The sequence below is a fragment of the Panthera leo genome, chromosome C1, assembly GCF_018350215.1.
Source record: "Panthera leo isolate Ple1 chromosome C1, P.leo_Ple1_pat1.1, whole genome shotgun sequence".
NCBI classification, from domain to species: domain Eukaryota; kingdom Metazoa; phylum Chordata; class Mammalia; order Carnivora; family Felidae; genus Panthera; species Panthera leo.
The window spans coordinates 81,772,663-81,794,901 of record NC_056686.1 but is presented as its reverse complement, the minus strand read 5'-3'; the positions used below and the strand labels follow the sequence as shown (position 1 = coordinate 81,794,901).

Below are 22,239 nucleotides of genomic sequence, written 5' to 3'. Positions count from 1 at the left end.
TGGATTTCCTGTCATTTGCTTGCTCAATGAATTTATAAGGAACCATGTACTTCAGCTCTCCAAACCCATCAGAAGACAAGATTCTAACTCTTGAAAAAACAAAAAATTCTTGTGCTAGCATATAGTACTTGTGTATATCATGTTCAGATTTAGAATTTAATAAAAAGTGAGATGGCAAATGAAAACAAAATTTGGATTAATTTTGCCAGTTATTATGCATTTGCTAGGCCACATGTTAGACCAAGATGGTCTAACTTCTCCTTAGGTGAACACTATTAAACTATTTACAACTAAATTACATCTGTTCAGTATGAAGTCATTTAAAATATATATCAAAAGTTTGACAGTCTTTTGGAGTTTCTAAACTGGAATTTGGCCTGGATATCAACTCTATACACCATCCCAATTAGGAATAAAATAAATAATACAACAAATAAATAAAATAAATAATAAAAACAAAGAGAAAAAGATACTTGAGGTCTCGAGAGAGCATATAGTAGTAAGGAACCTCTCTACAGAGTTCCAGGTTAAGTATGGTAACTCAGTGATCAGAAAGAAAGCAAATGCTGGGGCACTTCGGTGGCTCAGTCGGTTAAGCCTCCAACTTTGGCTCAGGTCATCATCTTGCAGTTGTGTGTTCAAGTCCCGCATCAGGCTCTGTGCTGACAGCTCAGAGCCTGGGGCCTGCCTTAGATACTGCATTTTGCTCCCCCTCAAGGGTGAATAAATGTTAAAAAAAATAAAAGCAAGCAAATGCTAACACAAGTATTTCTGGCAATTCTCTTTATCATGAAGCTCAGTATTCCCATAGACATCTTGTTTTCTTGATTTCAAATAATTTTCATTAAACTCAATTACATACAGCTTTTGTATACAAAATGATAAGCCAGAGTAGATAGCAAATTCAGAGGCACAGGTGGTAAAGAAAAGTATGTTGAATTTCCAATCATTAAACTGGCTTTGAGTATGGTTGTAAACTCAAGAATATAACGCAAGTATAATTTTACTTGAACTAGTTAAAAGATAAAGTATGGTTAACATACTTCTATTAGGAAATATTTAAATTTTCTGTGAGACTTCAATTCCTTTTTAATGATTAAAACACTTTTATTAAGGGGTATTTGTCTACACCAATTCTTTTGACTCAATAAAATTGGCATTTCAGATTTAAAACTTCTATATTACTTAAGAGTAGGGATTCTTAGAGTTCTTCAAACCAAATAGCAGTCTAAACAGCAAAGGAGAGTGAACTGATATTCCTGGATTATCGTGATGCACAACCTAAAATGGTCCTTAAAGCATGGTGGCTAAAATACCATGGTTGCTTTGAAATTTCATTTTAAATCTTACGTTGTAATTTATAAGCTTTATATTTTGCATTCTTCTAATGACAGAACATGATATGTCCATGTTTAATGGGAAAATATTTTTAATTACCATTTAAAAAGACAATCCAAAAACATGCAGCATCCCATGCCTTTGTCTAATCCTTATTATATAGAAAAGCATGGGCATAGGGTTTAAACTGTCAGGATAATGCATTAGAGTAAGCGTCTTTTTAATTTATGGTATTCAACAAAAAATACTTTTGGAAGCCTTAACTTTGTATTCTTTAATTCAGTATCGTTTTGTTTGAGATTCTTAGATGTAACGGTTTAAATAAACTCAGTTTTTGTGTGACTTTTTTAGAATCAGAAAAAAAAAAACTTCCTATTTAAAAGAAGTATTTTTTAATAAGCAGGGTAAATTTACCAGTTTTGTCACATCAACCCTGTCTCCTCTCTCAAATCCATTTTACCAATAATTGTGTTTAAAAATCACTGGTCTTAGATTCCAAATGCTTTATTTACCATGGCCCATAATCTGGCCTCTTACTATCATAACGCGTTTCTCTACTTCTTCTGTTTCATAATCTACAAACTAATCATGTTAAATTTATAATTTCTCTAGGGTGCCATAACCTTGATTCAGGTGTCTTTCTTTTAAACACACTATTTTGTCTTCAACCCTTCCCTTCCTCATTCCTCCCTCCAACCCAGCTCTTAAGTATAATTACCTCCAAGAATCCTTACCTGATAAAAGTTGAGTATGATATATATATGATAGCGCCCAGTAGTTTCTCCATAAAACTCATTAAACTATGTAAGTGCTTATTTACTTATCTCGCACCAGATTGAAAGCCCCATGATAAGAAGGAACTGTGTTTTATGTGCTGTTTCACAGCATCTAAGATGGCACATGGTTAGCATGTAGTATTTGTTGAATGAAAAAAATAAATGAATTCTCAAGAGGCAAAAAGATGTTAGCAGATAAAGTAGAAAATCCTTCTAAAATTGACTTATATTTCTAGTTGGTAGAAATCATAGTTTTGGGGGCTAGTATTTCATTTGAAAGCACAATACTGGATGTTTCATACTGACAATCTTTAAAACTGGAATCTCTTTTCAGGTGCTCTCCTGTAGTTAAAGATAAATAAATTCAGTTATTTAAAAACACGCAAGTGGTAATAACCACAGAAACTTACATACATTGTGTTATTACTCACTGTAGTGTAAAGAGCATGGGCTTTGAGGTTAAAAAATATCTCCATTAGCTCAGAAAAATTTTTATAATCACACCACCTTAAAATTGGCCCTTTTGGTAATCTTTGTACAAGACATTCCCAAAGCTCTATTTCTACAGGAATTGGTATTTTATAAAGTGCTTGCATAAATTATCTTGGTTGAAACTAAAAATAACACCCTGAAACAGAACATAGATGAGAAAATGGGCTCAGATAACTAACTGGCCTTGCTCAAGCTACCACGATCAGTAAATCGTGACGCCCAATATCAAGTCCTGTTTTCCAATGTCTATTGTCTAATATTTTGCCATATACTGTCTTGTCATAATGTGAATTAGACTAGAAGCTCCTTGAAAGTAGATAGTTCTACTATAACATAGCATAAACATTTCCAGAAACTTCCACATCATGCAAAATCACAAAATAAAAACTACAGGGCTATGGGAAAAAATGGGTTTGGAGAACAATACTCAAAAACTTCATCAGAAACTTTGCCAGAAAAATGGCAGCAGTTTTACATATGGTAAGTGATTAAAAAATATATATTGTTATAAATAGGACTTTATTTTGAAAAAGACTTTACATTGCTCTTGTTCAAGTGGCGATGGCAAGCAGTTTGGAGCTCGTGAGTTATTATTGTACAGTGTTGGTTACCTCAAATTGGACAAAAAGTTGACACCAGATATGGGTTAAGTGTGGTACCTAATACATGTGGAGAACTGAGGTATCCAATAGATAGATATCTGAGGAGTGTACATAAACACATTTTGTGTAAATTTCTACACAGATGGTTTAGCTGGGTGCAGCTTTTTGCTTTCATCAATGTTTCCCGTGATGAAATTGCACACATGTAAATGTGAAATTCACGTAATGCTTAAATTATTCCCTAACACTTATCAAATATGTTGGAAAATTGTTATAGAACTGACTGTATTGTGGTTCTATTTGGTTTTGAATTCCCTGTAATGCACATAGCAAGTGTCCAATAAATGTCTTTTGAATAAGAAGCCCAATATAATATTTAGGGAAAAAACTTCCATAAATGGAATGCAAAAAATCTTTCCCAAGCAATGGAAAAGAAAAACTATCAATAGCATGGAACTGTATTCCACATACAGTCCCACAGTGAACATCTGAGGTAGATATTATCCCCACTTTACAGATGGGACAGTTAAGGCTTTTAAAGGTCTCACTGTTACTGGGTAGCAGAAGATAGCTTGAATACAGTTTAACTGAACATCAATGCCTACACCTTTTCCAGAATAATAAAATATAAATACCTCACATTATAAAATTCCAAACTTATGAGAGAACTACAGTAATGTTATTATCTCCCCTGGAGCTCTTTCACTTACATCTTTAAAAAATATAAGTAATTATGCCTTTGAACATACATGTTTTACTTTCTAGGTATCATGACTAAATGAACTGGAATCACCTTTTAGAATTTTACAAGTCTCCTTAAAAGAACTCTTTTAACAACAATTCTTTGACAAATTCCCCTCCACCAGAACTGAACATAGTGATAAACACACCAATGCTTCCTTCATGTTTCTGGAAGACTTCCTAGTGATTTGAATCATCTGGAATTGTTACGATCCCAAAAACTAAAAAAGCAAAATAAAAATAAGGCAAAAGGAGTTTAAGCTGAACCAGACAAAAATAGGAAAACATCTAAATATTACATACAATGCACTATCGTTTGTCAGTTCATTAATCAGAAAAAGGAGTAATGTTAATTGGTTGGTTATGGTTACAAAAATGAAAGTCACAGGAGCAAGAAGCTTAATCACAAAGAAGAGAGGAGGGATGAAAAATGAGAGAAATGAACAGTGTAAATGACAGCTAAAGCAGCAACGAGGTTTAGAGACAGCAATAGGGGTGGTAAGCAGGAAATATTTAGCAAGACAGGACACTGGAGAAAACAGCTAGCCAAAAGAACACTAAAAACTATACTAAGGGTAATAGTCCCCAAGGGCATGCTATGACAAAGCTAAATCTCTGTTTGTACCACAGCTCTAACTATGGAGAGTACCAGCAAGATCACTCAATGAGTGTTAGGTATTTCAACTATGAAACTGCTATCCAATTGGGAGTCGGGAAATGGATTGAAGAAGCATTCACTGAGTCGAAAAGCTGTCTATTTACTGAAGTGACCCAAGGGCATCATTTTATTTTACCATTATTTTAATTAGGGTCAACACTTAAAAGTGTTACTTTCTAATCATTTAAAATCAATTCACATGGAGTTTCTTTCCCTGTCCAGCTAAATTTTATGTTTAGTACTGAATTTAAAAAATTATATTGATTTCTACTATTAGCTTTTATTAGCTATTAACTTGTACATTATAGTTTTAATTAGCAGGCCTCTATGTCTTTTAATTGTTAGGACACACTGGAGGACTGGACTGGGAACCCAAGGACCTGTATTCTAAGTACAGGTAAGTCAATATAAATATGTTGCTAAACGATTCATTTGACCTCTCTATAAGTTTGTATTTAAAACAAGGTTAGAAACTATATACATTTGTATCTCTACATATAGATATATGTATACGTGTGTACTATATATGCGCGCACAGTCCTTTTCAGTTTTACAATTATTCCTTAGTGTTACTAACAATATGTATCTTTCAGCAACTTAAAATACTAAAAATGTTCAACAATTTTCACATCAGAAAAAAACCCACGTTTTAAGCTGATTTTTATGACTGAAAAAGCATATTCTAGAGTGCTTCTCAAACTTTAATGTCCAAATGGATCTCACCTGCCAATCTTGTCAAAATGTATTCAGCGGGTCAGGGACAGGGCCAGAGACAGTTTCTAATAAGCTCCCAGGTGATACTAATTGTTGCTGGTCTGGGGACTGCATTTTGAATGGCAAGGTTCTAGGATCTGAAGAAACTGTAATGCTGACTAGTGAGGCTAGCCCAGGTATTACAGACTAGCAACTATGACCAGGAATCAAACACTACAAGGAAAATATACCAGAGAGTCTCATGATGATATAGATATGGGATTTGTATTAGTATGGAAGGTGAGAAGTTGTGGAGGAACAAGAAAGGCTAAGTTGGCAAATGAAGCTCAATGATGGGGGGCTAGCCTTCTGTTTGTTTGTGCATTTGAAATGTTTCACAATAAAGAGTTAAAATTCCTGGACTAAAAAATCTTATATAACAACACTAATGCCAATTAAGGGAATGAAAACAAAGATGCCAAGTACTCTTTCCATTGAAACAGGAGGGAGGCAGGAAGCTGCAAGAAGGGTAGCTATAATGGGAAGCTAGAAAGGATGCATTTGTGTTTAAGACTCTTACACCTAATTTCAGCCTTTAAGATACTAACAATAGTTGTTTACTTTTTACATCTTTACATTAAGAGAAAGTTGAAACTCTAACAGCTTACTCAACATTTATTGAAAAAGAAGTGATTTAAAAGCCTTCCTAAAACTGGTTAAATGTCATGAGATTTTATAAGGGGAGTATCTGAATCTTAAAAAATTATAGTTTATGTGTTGGACAACAAAATATCATCTCAACATCATGAATAATGGGAGTATTTGCAGTATTTAGATAGAAAAATAAATTTAGGCTATAGAATACACAACAAATTCCCTTTGAAAAGCAACCACTGAATAAGAAAAACACCACTAAATTCAAGGTAATGATTGAATTACCTTGTGTAATTGAATTATGTTTGGTAGGGACTAGATCAAGAAGAGGTAGTTCAATCTAATGTTTTATCTCAAATATTAAAATTATACATAAAGTATGGAAAATGTCAAAAGAATCAAGTGCTAAGTGCATAGGTGTTCAATACATTTTGTCTGTATTCTTCTGCAGATTTGAACACTTGTTTGTCCTTAATGTGAATAATCTGACACCTCAACATTTATGCTTTTATTTGCAAAACCTAAAATGAAAAAAAAAAAAAACAAAAAACCTGAAAAGGTGTATATTTAGGAGAATAAAGAACCATAAAATTAAGATTTTTTTTGATGGGGCACCTGGGTGGCTCAAACGGCCAACTTCAGCTCAGGTCATGATCTCGTGGTTCATGGGTTTGAGCCCTGCATCGGGCTCTGTGCTGACAGCTCAAGAGCCTGGAGCTTTTGGATTCTGTGTCTCCCTCTCTCTCTGCCCCTCCCCCACTTGCGCGTGCGTGCTCTCTCAAAAATAAACATTTAAGAAAAATTTTTTCTAATTAACTGATACACAGATTCCAATACTGTGGCTTAAAATTAAGATTTTCTAGAAACATTTAACTACAATAGAAACCAATGTATACTCAATTTCACTAAACAATACTCAGGATTCGTGAGATCAAGACCCTGGAGTTGGGCTTTGCACTGAAAGCACAGAGCCTGCTTGGGATTTTCTCTTCCTCTCTGCCCATCCCGTTCTCTCCCTCCCTCAAAATAAATAACCTTTAAAAAATCCAAACCAAAACACTCAATACTATACCCTCTTTTCCTGAATGAACAAACATGTTTTCAGATTTATGTTCTATTTAAAATATTAAATCAGTGAGGAAACTTTAAAGTCCTATGCTACTCATGAGAATATCCTTTCTTCCTTTCATAGCCTTTACGTGTTACAATTACCTCCACGTTTCACAGCAACGTTTAAAGTTGTACACATAAAAAAAAAAAATGTTTTAAGCGGAGCCTAAATTATAAATACGTATTTTTTTTTAATGTTCATTTATTTTTGCGAGAGAGAGAGAGAGAGAGAGGATGTGAATAGGGAATGAGGGAAGAGAATCCCAAACAGATTCCACGCTGTCAGTGCAGCACCCAATGCAGTGCTCGAACTCACAAACTGTGAGATCATGACCTGAGCTGAAATCAAGAGTTAGACGCTTAACCAACTGAGCCACCCAGGTACCCCTACATATCTATGTTCAATTACATAGATATTATTATAGTAATAATATTACTGGGATATTAAAATAGTTCAAACAAAATACAAGGCTAATAATAATAAATCCAGTCTCCTTTCATTTGGCTTTGGGATGCCATTATATATTTCCATTCTCCATCCTTTTGTTTTACCAGGCTGACACTTATAAAATAATTTTAGATCATTAAAAATACTTCCCTGTGGCAAAAAAAGGCAGTAGGGTAAGATTTATTGTGGATAAAGCTTACTACTGGCAAATCTGGCAGTCCTAAAACTCTGGTGGTGTTACATTTTCTCCTATATAAGCAGTTTACCAATTACACAGTATTTCTGCTTTTGTTTGAGCTTCACAATAACCCTGGTGAGGTGGGCAGAGCGGAATTACAGTCTCCACTTTATAAAGGCTACTGAGGCTTAGAAAGTAACTTGTCCCTCTAGAAACTATATGGTGATCCAAATAGAACTACAGGAACAAATTCAGTTTATTATAATTTGATTAGACTAACCTTAAATCTTAAAATGCCTCAAAAAAGCATCAGTTAATATATTCCTAACATAACTAATAGAATGATTTGTTACCCTTCCTGCTTAAGTCAAGCTATTCTTAGTGACTTTCAAATGCTAAATTCCATTTCTATCGTTAAATATAACATTAGATATAAATACATATGAATCCATTCCTTTGAAACCCATTTCCAAATAAATATTAATGTCAAAACCAAGTTTTTCTAGCTCAGTTACAGAAAAAAATTCTCTTCCTAAATCTTCAAGGTAAGGCCTCTATATTAACAAGCAGCTAAGTCTTAAGAACACTTCCCTGTTAGCCAGTTCGCTGTAAAAGACTGCAGCATATAGTGGTACTACTAGTGATGATGATGACTGGGGTCAATTTAATGTACCAAATTTTAAATATTCTAGAATGTCAAAATTACCACTTCATGGACTTGGTGCTTTGGAAGGAAGGCTGGATCACAGTGTACTCTTAAGAGACTGAAGAATCTGCCACTCCCTGGATGGGAAGAACCTTGGTTGCTAGTCATGCCTGATCAGAGGTATTGTGAACTCCCCCAGGTCGGCAACTGGAGCAACCCAGTTCCTACGTGCATTTCAGGACTTCTCTTTCTTCTTCCAACTCAAACTTCTCTTCTCAAACCACAGAAAACTACTTGAAATGTGGCAAGTACTTACTATCAGCTGTTTCGACCACCACCCAATAGTTCTGAGAAAAAGTTCAGAGAAACTTTGTTCAATTACGATTCATTAATCATGGTGTTGGGTTTTTTATACACTTTAGGCACATCTGTTGCTCAGAGTGCTTCGGTAACACAATCCTATTTTAGGAAGAAAAGACATGAAGGAGATCACCTAGCTTCTAAATAACCTCATTGTTGCTGACTCAAATTAACAATTATTTTTATTTACTATATTCTTATTTCTTGGAGAGGAGTGAATTGTTGTATTAATATAGCACATTTAAAGTTACCTCCTACTCCAATTGTTGTTTATTCTCCTAAAGTAGGAGTTTTGCATTAATTCTCACTTTCTATGCAAAATGTATAACTCCAAAGTTACCCGACACCAACATACCTACTTTTTAAAAGTGGCCAAAAATATACTGGGTAATACAAATAGCACCCTAACTGGACTCCTTTAAAAAGTGAAAATTGTAACATCACAAATTACCCTGAAGTTTTTAAATAACCGGGCAAAAGTAGACTATATGTTACTGTTTTTCCCAACAACATCTAGTACCTTTTGTTAAAATCTCACAAGGTAATCTAAAATTAGTAGGAAATCTTTAGCAGACACAAAAGATGAGAGATGAAACTGCAGCGAGAGAGCATGGCAAATCCAAAAGGTCTAGTAGTGCATAAATCTACTGGAAAAAAAACAACAACAACAAAAGAGATAGAGAGAATTAACAAGATACAATAATAAAAGTTATGTCTTTAAAGCAGATTATAACAGGGTGGGAAATGTTTAATAGGTGTCCTCCTGAAAAGCAGTTACTATCTTTTAAATTAAAAAAAAAAAAAAAAAAAAAAAAAAAACAGCTGGTATATTTTCACAGCATCTAGATTTATTTATGGTATAAAGCCATAGAATTGTAATATTATTACTCCTTTCCCACCCTGGCAGAGAATAAACATGAATTCAGAAGCACAGTGGAGTGAAAACAAAGAAGAGGAGAGAGAAAAGGCAGCAGAGAAAGACAGAAAAGGTGAATACAGAGCTACAGAAGTGTTTATTGAGCATGCTACAGAGGTAAGCAGAGTACACACAAAAGGAAATTAAACAACCATCAAACCTCCCAACTTTGTTAGAAAATTAATTTTTAATTGTGCCGCTTTCAAACTATACTGAATTTTACATTTCTAAAGATGTAAAAACTCAACTAATAGAAAATATACATGACCATTCTGTCTACATAGATAACAGAATCTATGAATCTTGAAACTAAGTACATCAATTTCAAAAAGTATTGGTCATTTAAACAGAATCAACAATTCAGATTGACAAGAACTGTTCAAATTAATTTGACCTGTAGATTCTGAGCCATGTTTTTATTAAAGTCAGATCTATTCCTAAATACAAAATATTTTGAAGATTTATTAAAACTGAATATTACAATGCAAGGTAAATTAAGACTAAAGGCACATAAACTTTGGTCCCACCTGGTTGTCAGTTTTAGAAAACTGCCACAAAATTAATCTTCCTGCAAATTTTCGCAGTACACTTTCTTTATCTTTGAAAAATACATGCACCAGTTCCTGAACTAGCTAGACCAGTCTGCACATGCTCAGAAATCCACAACCATATTCCAAATCTTAATTACAAACTAAGGATGGCAATATATATTTAAATGCACGTAAGTCATGTCAACTTCAAAAACATCTACGAAAAATATTCAGCCACAAACAAGACATTACTTAGTGCTGACATTTATATGATACGTCCCACAAGAGTGTGTACAAAAAGGTTAAGATTCCACAATGCTTTCCACATAGGGCTCAAACTTACAGAAATCACTTTGTTGTCTTAAGAAATTAATACTCTGCATCTTGTTAATTTTAACTAATGCCTACATTCATAACTGAATCTAGACCAGAATTGTGAGATACAAAAGGCCAATGTTTTTTTAAAGCAATAAAGCCTAAGGTAGTAAAAACTAAAAAATGCTGCTTTAATTCTCTCAGTATCATGTATCTTATTTGAGTAAATAGAAAGAAATGTGACAAGCCAATAATTCAAAATAAGTTCCAAGCAGGAGAAACAAAAACTTAACCTTTTTACACACCCCTGCCTAAACATATGGTAATTCCCATGTAACAATGTGCCCTAGACAACCAATTCCTTTTTCCTAGTAAATGCACAATAGCAACACTAGTTTTCCTTTTTAAGGCACGTATGTCAACTAAGTTGAAAAAGGAAAGTATAATTAAACTAAAAATTTAAACAGACAATAAAAATGGCTTCCCTATAGAACAGATGAAATATAGCAGTTAACACTCTGCCTTTATGTATGCCATTTCATTTTATAACCAAGGAATGATAACAGCATGAAAAAAAAAAAAAAGGAAACAAAAAAAAAATCAAACTCTGGTCCCCACTTTTCTGAACAGTCAATAGGTGATGACACCAAACAATGTGATACACCCTCCATCTTCACCTCCCCCTTTTTAAATTGTTGACTTGGAGAAAGACACTCTCAGATGATGGTTTTCACCAAGGTTATAATTATGAAGATCAATCAAGGCCTGGATAGCTTCTTCCACTGTTGCCATCTGAAGAAGAGCCATTTTGTGATCTCTTCTGAAACAAAATTATAAAATTAGATACTTCATAAAAAAATACTTGAATTTTTGCCCACTACAGAATCAAAAATTTCCATAAACAAAAAGAATAAAAACTACTTGAAGAAAACTTTTAACTTCTATCAAGTCACTAATTTAAAGATAAGAAAGCTTGCTTACTGAAAAAATTTAAATGCTTTCACAGTGCCCCCAGTGTTAGCAAACAGTGTTCGTAGATCCTCTTCTGCTACTGAAGGACTAGGAAAATTGGATGGAAAAAAGTAAAGATTAATAATAATTTTCAAATTTTATTTCTAAAATGTATACCCATTTAAAAATCTCCAGCTTTAATACTTACGGGATATTGGATAGGTGTAGGGTTGCAGAAGGAGGAAAAATGTTCTGAAAATTTTTGGATCCAGGTTTCTTAAAACGATGCAATGGGGAATTACCAAAATCCTTTGTTAGCCCTTGATCATCAAGTCCCTCTCGAGGTAGTTGTACAGTCTGATGTTTAGACAGAGTAACACGAATAATTTTGCCATACATTTTCTGTCCATTAAGATGGTTCATGGCTATAAAACGAAAAAAAAATGCCTATTAAAAAACAATATTAACAAAGTTCAAAACAAAAAGAATTCTTTTGGAATAGCCGAAATAACTGAATTATATGATTTTTAAATAAATCTTTTTTTTTTTTTTTTGGTTAAGCTTATTTATGTTGAGAGAGAACATGAAAGGCGAGGGGCAAAGAGAGGCTGGCTCCATGCTGACAGTGAGGGGCTGAGACTCACGAACCGTGAGATCACAACCTGAATCAAAACCAAGACTTGGACACTTAACCTACTGAGCCACCCAGGCGCCCCATGATTTTTAAATAAATCTTGAGTTTTCAACAGTCACTGGTGACAAGATGATTTAAATTTATTTGCCCTAGACCATTTTGGCAAAAAAGCCAGCCTCTTTCACAGAATGAAAATCCTCATTATGAATCTTCTCTTCCTTGCCAATCCTGATAAATCATATACTTAGATGCCACAGAAAGAAACTTAGTACTCATCTGTAACAACTTCTCTCTCCTGCCCCATAACCTAACTGCCAAGTCCTATGATAATCTTTTCTTCCTAATTATCTCTCAATTCTCTACTTTTCAGTCACAATTTTTTGATCTGCTAACTCTGTCTCCCAATTTGTCTTCCTGTTGGATTTTTCCCTACTTTTTTTCAAATGCATCTTATTCCAAAGAGCAGCTGGATGACCTCTATAAATTGCAAATCTCATGTTATTACCTGACCCTAAAATCCTTAGGGTCAGACTAGGAAAGGTATAAAGCCATGTTAAAGAAATGAATTTGGACTATATCCTGATCTCCCCAGCATCTCTGAACATATTTATTGATGATATACAAAACCAATTACTTTGTTAGTGCTGAGAATCAAGTGGTAAGACAAGAACCATCTCACCCCTCATGGAACTTTGAACTTTACCCTCCAGCTATACAAAACCCTATCTTCCTTGAAGTGCCAGTTTTTCTTACCTTTTAGCCCTGTGTGCATGCTGTTCTAGCTACAATAATTTTTCATCTGGTCATTATCCCTCCTAGTCTTTCTCACTGTTCTTCTCTGGAAAGGTTCATATTCCCCATGCAGCACTCGATTTTCTTCTTCTTAAATTCATCACAATTATCTAACTCCTCCTCCTTCTGACTGCAAAGGACATGAAGGTAGGAACCCCGGTCTCTATCCCAGCACACAGCACAGTGCCTAACACAGAACATTATTACATACCTACTTTCTGCGGTAGCAGTTGGGTTATTTTTAAACTAAGCAAACTGGTCTGAGGTTACAGATAAGTTACATGTTTTATGTTTTACTCACTAGTCACAACAACTTACGACCATTTTATAAGTCATATACTTTAAACTGAAGGTCTGATTTGACTACTCCAAGTATGTGTATTAACAGCAGAGAGATAAAGGCAAGGTGGAAGAAAAGGGAAATGAGGACAAAATCCTACTCACAACAGTACGTACACAATCTGACACCAGAGAAATGCACAATTTATTAAATCCAAGCATCTTTTCCTACTTACTCACATAGAATATAAACCAGTTAAACATAAAACAGTTCTGAAAAGGAAAATGCTGTAGAAGTGTTAAGGTACCATTCAGAAAAGATTCAAAAGTAAATTCTTATTTCACTTACAGCTTCCCTAATTTGTAAAAACAAGTTTACTCTTCCCAATTCTTTTACTGTAGTGTTATGTATTTGTAATTTTCTTTAGATTTGCAACCGAGGCCAAAAGAAAAAAAAAAATCTCAGGCCTGAATTCTTTCTCACTTGTTTTACTGCATTTCACATATACTTCTAAATTTTCACTTACAAAATCAACTGCATTATTCAGAGATGGTACATAAACTCCTTTTATAAAACTTATTTGAATTATAAAATATTTTCAAAGTTCTAGAATTCTATTGTTTTAAGTGAACAGTACTTTGCTTATGAAAAAGTGCTACTACATCATATAAGGCATGGGTTATAAGGAATGAATCTGGGAATGAAGTGGTGTAAAGAAGCAGACTAAGGTTGTTATAAGAAAGCTATCTTTGTTCATCTTCAAAAAGTCATGAAAAGACGGCATAAACAGCTGAGCTTTGAGATACTGAAGAGCAGATATAAGAAAACAATAAAAAGTTCTAGGAATAGCACCTGCACCAAGAGGAGATGGATAATAGACTAATGGGATTAAAATAAAGCAAAAAAACCAAAAAGCTATCTCTAGAAGTAGTCAGGTAATGAGAAGTATGTCAAGTCAGCTGACCTGACAAAAGAATATGAAGTAATATGAAGTGGATGAGGGCCGAAGTTGAGGGGTAGAGTACCAGGGTTTTTAAGTATTCAAAAAAAAAAGAAAAGAAAACCTTGTCAAATACTAAGGCATACATAATGATTAAGCAAAAAGCAGAAGAGTACTTGAATTACTAATTTAAGATGAATCAAGTTTAAATACTGGGACTCTGATAACTTGAAGCCTGTTACAAGAAATATGGCATAAATGGACAAAACAATCAATTAACGATAAAAGAGAAAAAAGCCAATGTCGCACAGTGGAAATGGCACTTTGGGTTGAGTATAATTTTCTACTTTTCCCTTAATCTCTGAAGAAGATATCAATGAACAATGAGAAGATGGTTAAAATATATATATATATATAGCTACAGGACGAGTTTATATGTGGAAATGGAGCTATGTCAACAATTATACCCTTTATAATTCAAAAAACTTAGGTGTGTTGCCTCTCTCATTATTCCAAAAAATGAATCTTAACATCTACTTGTCTATTTTATTAATCTATTCAAAAACCCAGCTTCTAGCTTTTCTTTCTTCCTCTCAACTGTCTTCTATACCAGTGATTTCTAGTCTGGTCTTTATCTTCTTCTTTCCTTGGGTTTACACCATCATTCTTAAAGTTAACCTCCTGTCACAACACTGCTTTCACTGTACTACACATACCTAATTTTAGTACAGTAGTTTCATTATTTTAGTTTTTAAGTATTCTAAATTCTTATTAAAGTAACTTCTTTGATCCATGAAATACTGGGAAATATAAGTGTATCTTTTTGTTACTAGCTCTAACTTGACTGTGCAACAGTGAATATGGTCTACATGATACTTCCTCTTTGCCTTATGGAGGGCTGCTTTAGTAATGTTCCCTATGTACTTAAAAAGAATGTGTTACATGTATAATTCTATACATGTGTCATTTGTGTTGTACCATTTGTATCCTTGTTGATCATTTTGTATGCCTGAAATAATTCAGAAAGGTGTGTTGACATCTCTGTGATGGAAGATTTGCTCAATTCTTCCTCCAGTTCTATTCATTTATGATTTACATATTTTGAGGATATTTCATTAGGGGCACACCCACATAAAACTGTTTTATTTTCCTGGTGATCTAAATTAATCTATCTTTTCTATATCCCTTTACTTTCAAATTTTCCACATTCTTGTGCTTTATATGCTTCTTGTAAAGAACTTTTTAAAAATCAGATCTGACGACCTGCCTTTCGACTGATGCATTTACTACTTTACATTTGTTGTTGTTGTTATTACTGATGTATAGGGACTTAGATTCTATCATAATTTTAAAATTTATATTTTCCCCCATTATACTCCATACCATTTGCTATTTCCCTCCACTGGATGGGGGGAATCTCTTGAAATCTCGGCAATACCGCAAAGTGTGACTTAGAGTTCTTCACTATGCGTGACGGTTCCTCTGTGAAAGCCAATATAGACACACACTTAAAAATTGCTCAAATATCATTAACACTAGAGTTACAGGATTTCCACGCACTTTACAGCACACTTTGACAGATGTAATATAGTGGCTAAAGGTCTGTTATAAAGAACTAAGTAAGTTTACTTTTGAGATGGCAGTTATATAAAAATACTCTTTGGTATTTTGTTAAAATTCTGTTAAAGTTCATTTAGGATAATATGTTACTCTTAAAACAACAATTTAAGAAAACGCTAAATTAAATAAGCCATGGTAGAAAGCCATGGTAGAAAGATTATTAAAGAAACACCTTAAAGTTTGCAAATTTTAAAACTCTGGTCTAAAATGATTTAGCATGGCCTCTGAGATTTGTAGCAATCTCGTTCACATTTAAACACTACTATCTCTTAATGTTCTTTATTTCCCCCATACTACTTCCTAAACATAAAAATATCTGCCTAGGGGCGCCTGGGTGGTTCAGTCGGTTGGGTGTCCGACTTCGGCTCAGGTCATCATCTCGCGGTCCATGAGTTCGAGCCCCGCATCGGGCTCTGGGCTGACAGCTCAAAGCCTGGAGCCTGTTTCGGATTCTGTGTCTCCCTCTCTCTCTGACCCTCCCCTGCTCATGCTCTGTCTCTCTCTGTCTCAAAAATAAATAAATGTTAAAAAAAATTTTTTTTTAAATATATATCTGCCTATACCATAAAACAATGAGTATTTTCAAATAGAGTCCTATGAAAACCAAAGGGAGAACAGGGCCCCAAAACATACTAAATTTTTTATTCTAATTTTTTTCAACAGCACACCTTAGTTTTCTGTGGGATTTGAGTATGTGGGTGTGAATTTTAAAGGCATTAATGGTGTGAATACATATTTTTCTGGTCATATACTTCAAAATCTACCCTAAAAGCAATGAGAAAAAATAAATTATTTGCTATTACATATGGTTTAAAAACTACAAATCATGCTATTAGACAGTCAAGGCTCTAGTAAAATATAAGTACTGTTACGCACTGAGCTGTATTCTCCCAAAATTCATATACTGAACCTCTAAGGAGATAGTGAAGGTTAAATAAGGTCACAAGGATGAGGCCCTCATCCAGTAAGACCAGTGTCCTTAGAAGAAGAGGAAGAGAAACCCAGAGAGCTCAGAGGAAAGGCTATGTGAGGAGATGCGGGGAAGGTGGCCATTTGCAAGCCAGGAAGAAAGCCCTTATCAGAAACTCAATCTACTGGCACCTGAGAAAAAAAATTTCTGTTGTTTAAGCCACTCTGTGGTATTGTTTTAGCAGCACAAACTGATGTAAGTATAGTAAAAACTAAAATGCCACTTACTTAAAATAGTCATTATATATATAAAATATCCAGAAGAATTTGATTAAATTCTACCTGAGGTCCTTCTTAACCATGATAACTGTAAATCCTTTACATGAGGGTAATGTCATCCACAGCTCACACAGTGATGAGAAACAAATGAAACACTTGAGAAATGTTTTTTTAAATGCTACTTACAATGTACATAAAAGCAATGGCCATGACTACCCTTACCAGAGTACAGAAGTATACACAGCAGAGGGAGAAAAAAAGATTTACAAGGACACCCAGAACTTGATTAGCACTTTTTTATACATCTTTCATTAAAGATGGGTATCTCCATTTTAAAGAGCAGAGAGCCAGAGGTCTAGTTTTATACGTTGTCTGAGCTACCATGAAAGCTGGTAAGAAATAATAAAATTCAAATTTACTTCTATCTGATACCAAATGCCAAAAGGTGCATATGTCATGCTCAAGTTTATGACCTTCACTGGGCATAAGAGCAAAAATACACTAGTCCTTACGTCATAAGTGACAAATTTCGAAATTAACAACGTGAAAACAACCAACCTGAGGCACCGAATGTCAATGAACAGAATTACAAGCTAAAGATCATACTGATATTTACAGTCTTCTCACACTGTGAATGTGTAGTTGTATTCCAGATTTATGTGATCTGACTTTGTGTATGAAGGCAAATGATGTATTAATTTAATTAAAATACTTACCTAAGTTAAGAATGTAAGTGTAATTTGACTACAGTACATTTTAAGATTCCAAAAGGGATTAACAATGGTGTATTGTATGTGGCACAAGGTTTTCATTTTGTAAAAACCCAGTACCCCTAAAATACGTTTTCCATGTGACTCTTTCTATTATTAAGTTTAGCAAAAATCTAGGAGAATTAAGATAACACCACATTAATCAGGACTCCATGGACTATATTTAGCCTAGCAGTTAACTTCTATCACAGAGAATAAGTAGGAATGAAAAACACTAGGGATCTTTAATACAAATGTCATAATTCTTATGTGAAATTATTATTGCAATTCTGGAGCCTAAACCTTTTTCCACTGGATTGTACTTGAGGAATGGTAAGAGGACAGCAGACAACCACAAACATATTCATCATGTATAATGACTCGCATTAAAATACGAAAGTTAACGTGCCATTTTGAGCCTTGGCTATCCAAAATAATAAATAAATAAATGAATGAATGAATGAGTAAATAAAGGTTCTTACTGCCATAAAAGGGTTTGATTTTATTAACAGATTCAGATTTATAGACGTATGGGTAACTGTTTAACCTTACCAAGCTGTGATTGGTTTCCATCAGCCATCTGTATCAGAGCACTGTCTTTCTTATTGTACAAAATCTTCACACGCTGCACATCTCCATAAACACCTTTTTTGGAGCCACAGAGAGGTAATCCAAAAATGGAATTAATGTTACATGCAAGTCAGCTGAAGATTATCTTTCTGACATATTAATGAAACATTCAGACATCAACATGATCACTCATTCAAACTCATCATTCTCACAAATGAATAAAGAAGATCAAGATTTTGAACAGTGAATTTTGAAAAGAATAATTTTTGATAAACCCTCAAAGCTATGTGAATGATATTAAATTAAAGACCATGCAAAATAAATCAGCATGCATTAAAACAAATTTTGTGTCTATGGAGAGTTTTAAATAGCAAAGAAAAATAGCAAAAGATTTACTATTCAACTTTAAGCCAAAGTGCTAGCTACAAATAAGAATTAAGGTGAAACAAAAATCAAATCAATAATAAAAGTATAGTGCTAACAATAACATACCGAAGAGGGTAAACAGACTTTGGGGCGTAACCATCTTTAGAAGGAGAGAAGAGCAAGCAGCGTAAGACAAGAAGAGAGAAGAGTCGAGGAAGAGCGGAGATGAACAGATCATCCATAACGAAGGGTGGTTCCCGCAGAATGGTGAGGTGGTCATGGATCATGGTTCAAGGCGGTTAATTGGGGCAAGTTGGTCCGAGGAACATTTGTTCAAGCACAGAAGCATGAACATAGGGAATGGAGACAGGGAATGAAGACAAGGACAAGGAAAATAAAGGATAAGACAGGGAAGGGAATGGGCATTTGGGAAAAGACAAGGAAAGGGAAGGTGAACACACAGGGAAAAGGATGAAATGGGGAAGGGAAACAGCAATGCAGAAGAAAAAAATAAGGAATTGGGGAACAAAAAAAAAATAAAATATAGGTCAGTACATAGGAAATGCAGGAATTTGGTCAGAAAATGGTTGGTTTATGTACTGTACAAGAAAAACTGAGTAAAATGTAGTCATCCAAGACAAATATGGGTAAAGTACATCTATATCAAAGAGTAAATTACAGCATTTCATCTCAACATAGGGAAGGAAAGCATGCACAGGAATTTTAAACTTTGAACTTTAACTGCATAAGCATGGCTGGTTATGAAATGCAGGCAAAATTCTTAAAAGAAAAACAAAGGCACTCTGATTCAAACATTTTAGCATGCAGAACTGTGAATGACAATAGTATCAAATGATAAAATAAGCTTAATGTTCGTATTAACAGAGGCCAATTAAAAATGAAACAAATATTCAAATTAGACATTGTAAACTGATACACTGAGCTTCCCACATTTCATACCAGCTTTCATAGCAATCAAAATAAAATATACCAGACATAAAATGTACAACTAAAGAAAATAACTCAGCAATAAATTTTATTTAACAAGGGGGAGGGGGAATAAAGTTGAAAAATATTTTTAGAAGACAATGACTAATAACTGCAAAGAAAAAATTACTAAGAAAGACTGGAAGAGTGCCTCGTCAAGATCTTTGGAAGAACCTTCAAAGAAAAATGTATTAGAGTAGTTCACATAAAATAAGATTTAAAAAAATGCAATGACACATAAGCATGAAATGAACAAGCAAATAATTAGAAAAGGCAAAGAACAAAATTGTTTTACAGTTAAATCTGCAAATTAGATCACATTTGCCTTTGAGAACAACAGAAAGAAAAAGCCATACTACAGTACTTCACCATATTTTTCTTAGGAAAAATAGGTAGTTAGGTTAAAATAATAATAATATAATAATAATAATAATAATAATATATATATATAAAGAGATATGACTGCCTAGGGAAATATTACCTAAACAAATACATAGATTTTATTCAGAAATAGAAACGTACAGAAAATACTTTGACTAATGAATGTACATAAAAAGAAAGGCAAGTGCAAAATGAAATAAACATGAGAAACTTTCACAAATGAAATGGAGTTAAAGAATAAACATTACAAAATTATTTTACTAACCTCTTCATTTAAATTGCTAACCAACAGGACTGTATTGCCACCAGCTGAGACTCCAGGCATACCCACTCGGCCAGCAGCAGCTGCAGCAGCTGCTGCAGCAGCATTTGGAATAGCCAAAGGACTCAGAGCTCCTGGAACAGCTGCAACAGGAAGCCCTAATTTTAAAATAAAGCATATTTTACGAAACACACACAAGTCGTTTACAAAAACCAATTTAAGCACGATGGCTGCATGGCTTACGGCTGACCATTCCAAATGGTTCCTGAAAGTTAATTTGTATAACATTTAGAAAAATGGTTTACTGATAATGCATCAGAGAAAATTAACTGGTTTCAATGAAATCATTAAATATTAGGGCTAAGGTACATACCTGTATGTTAAAAAATTAAATATACCATATTCCATCTCCTATGAAAAAGCAAACAAAGCATAAAGGATGTAATATTTCTAAATCAGAGATTTGAAAAATTCACTTCCACGGTTTATAGCAAGAAGCCACATCTAAAATAAATATCATCTTCAACAAAACAGTAACTCACACTTTTTTCTACAAGTGCTATCGTCTTCATAAACTCATACTTGAAACCAGACAGCTACAGTTTATGAAACAAACAGTAAGTCAGTCCTTCAGTTCTTGGAGACCTATCACCCTGAACATCATTATTTAATTCATTCAAATGACTTAAAGAAAATCTTACAGAAGTTTGTTTGCCTTAATTCCATACTCAAGTAGTCATAATGAACACAACAAATTTCTCAAACACATTTCCCCAGTAGAAGGAATGAGAAAATGTCACCGTATCCACACAGGCTTTCTCCTTCAGTATTTTCCCACATTTTGCCTACCAGTTTTAACATTTCCTTCTCATTTCTATTGTTCTATTTTCCAGTCTTACTGTTGTTCTATCATCTTTAAGATATGCCAGTCTTCACTCTAGAGAGAATTCTCTTTTGTCTCAGCATCTTTTATCCACGTTCCAATTAAAAGAATGAACTCTAAATCCTTTCATCCCTGAAATTCTTACATACCAGCTGATTCCTCAATACATATTAGTTCACTAATGAAGTAAATTGTATGTTACTTTTATTCTTCCCATGAAAAAGGAAACATCCAACCTACATGAAGTTAATCCGTGACATACCTGGATCAAAACGGCCCTTTGTACTGTTGTCCCAAAAGTTCATGTTTTATTTCTTCTTTTCTCTTTCCATCAGCCTTCTTGTCTATGTCATAAGGATGTGCTGTTGCCTTTGGTTTCAGATCTCTCAATATTTTAGCCAAGTTTTTTTTTTTTTTTTTTTTTAAGTCTTTTTATGTTATAGAAACTATGATGGCCTTTCACTGACAGTCTAAAAGGTTAAGATTCACAATTCTTAATCTCTTCAGTTTCTGACTTCTAATTTTTCCCTCCAATTTCTTTGTATCTCTTCTAAGCACTCCAACAGTGGAAAGATATTTTTCTCAATCTTTCTGTGGATAAACTTATTTTAGTGCTTTTTGCCCACTTTGAGATTCCCCCTTTTTTATTTCTCCATCTTATTTTTTAGATTCTACTTTTTGTGATGGAAAATATCCAACACATAGAAAAGAGAGTCTACAATAACAAATCCCACATACCCATCACACTGGTTTACCAATTACCAACTTATGGCCAATCTTGTTCCATCCATTCACCCATTTTACTTTTAAAATAGAAACTTCTCATGTTCTTTGATGCCTTTTTGGATCCATCGGTGTGAATCTTTTTAACCAATTATTCTACAGTGTTACAAACTTCCCCAAGTCAAATACTATAGCCCTATGATTACACTTCATAGGTTGTTTCCATTTAACATTCAATAGATATCTTAATTTGCTGCCAATGGCAAGTATGAGGATACATTCCCAATTCTTAGGTATGCACTAACAGTAATTTTGTTTCTGAATACTGTTAGAAAGTGACCCCTCATCCTTTCTTTAAATATAGTATTCCTTAAGTATTTTCAGATAGCTGTGGCTGAATGTACATACCATTCAACTAAAGTTGACAACACAATTATTTCACACTGGCAGAAACTC

At 34.0% G+C, this 22,239-nt stretch overlaps 1 protein-coding gene across 5 annotated transcripts in view; it reads right to left on the bottom strand.

Moving 5' to 3' along the window:
• Positions 1-10,976: 10,976 nt before the first annotated feature.
• The window catches only part of PTBP2 (polypyrimidine tract binding protein 2), an 81,487-nt gene continuing 70,224 nt past the window's right edge, over positions 10,977-22,239 (bottom strand). For 2 of the 5 annotated variants that reach the window (XM_042952966.1, XM_042952972.1), the window contains 6 exons: positions 20,181-20,335; positions 18,674-18,707; positions 18,164-18,256; positions 11,617-11,833; positions 11,439-11,516; positions 10,977-11,277 (listed from right to left, as the gene is read on the bottom strand). In XM_042952966.1, coding sequence (XP_042808900.1) covers positions 11,145-11,277; positions 11,439-11,516; positions 11,617-11,833; positions 18,164-18,256; positions 18,674-18,707; positions 20,181-20,335 — 710 coding nt within the window. In that variant the 3' untranslated portion in view covers positions 10,977-11,144. The remainder of the gene's footprint in view (positions 11,278-11,438; positions 11,517-11,616; positions 11,834-18,163; positions 18,257-18,673; positions 18,708-20,180; positions 20,336-22,239) is intronic. The other 3 variants (XM_042952967.1, XM_042952968.1, XM_042952969.1) reach the window with 3 other exon arrangements.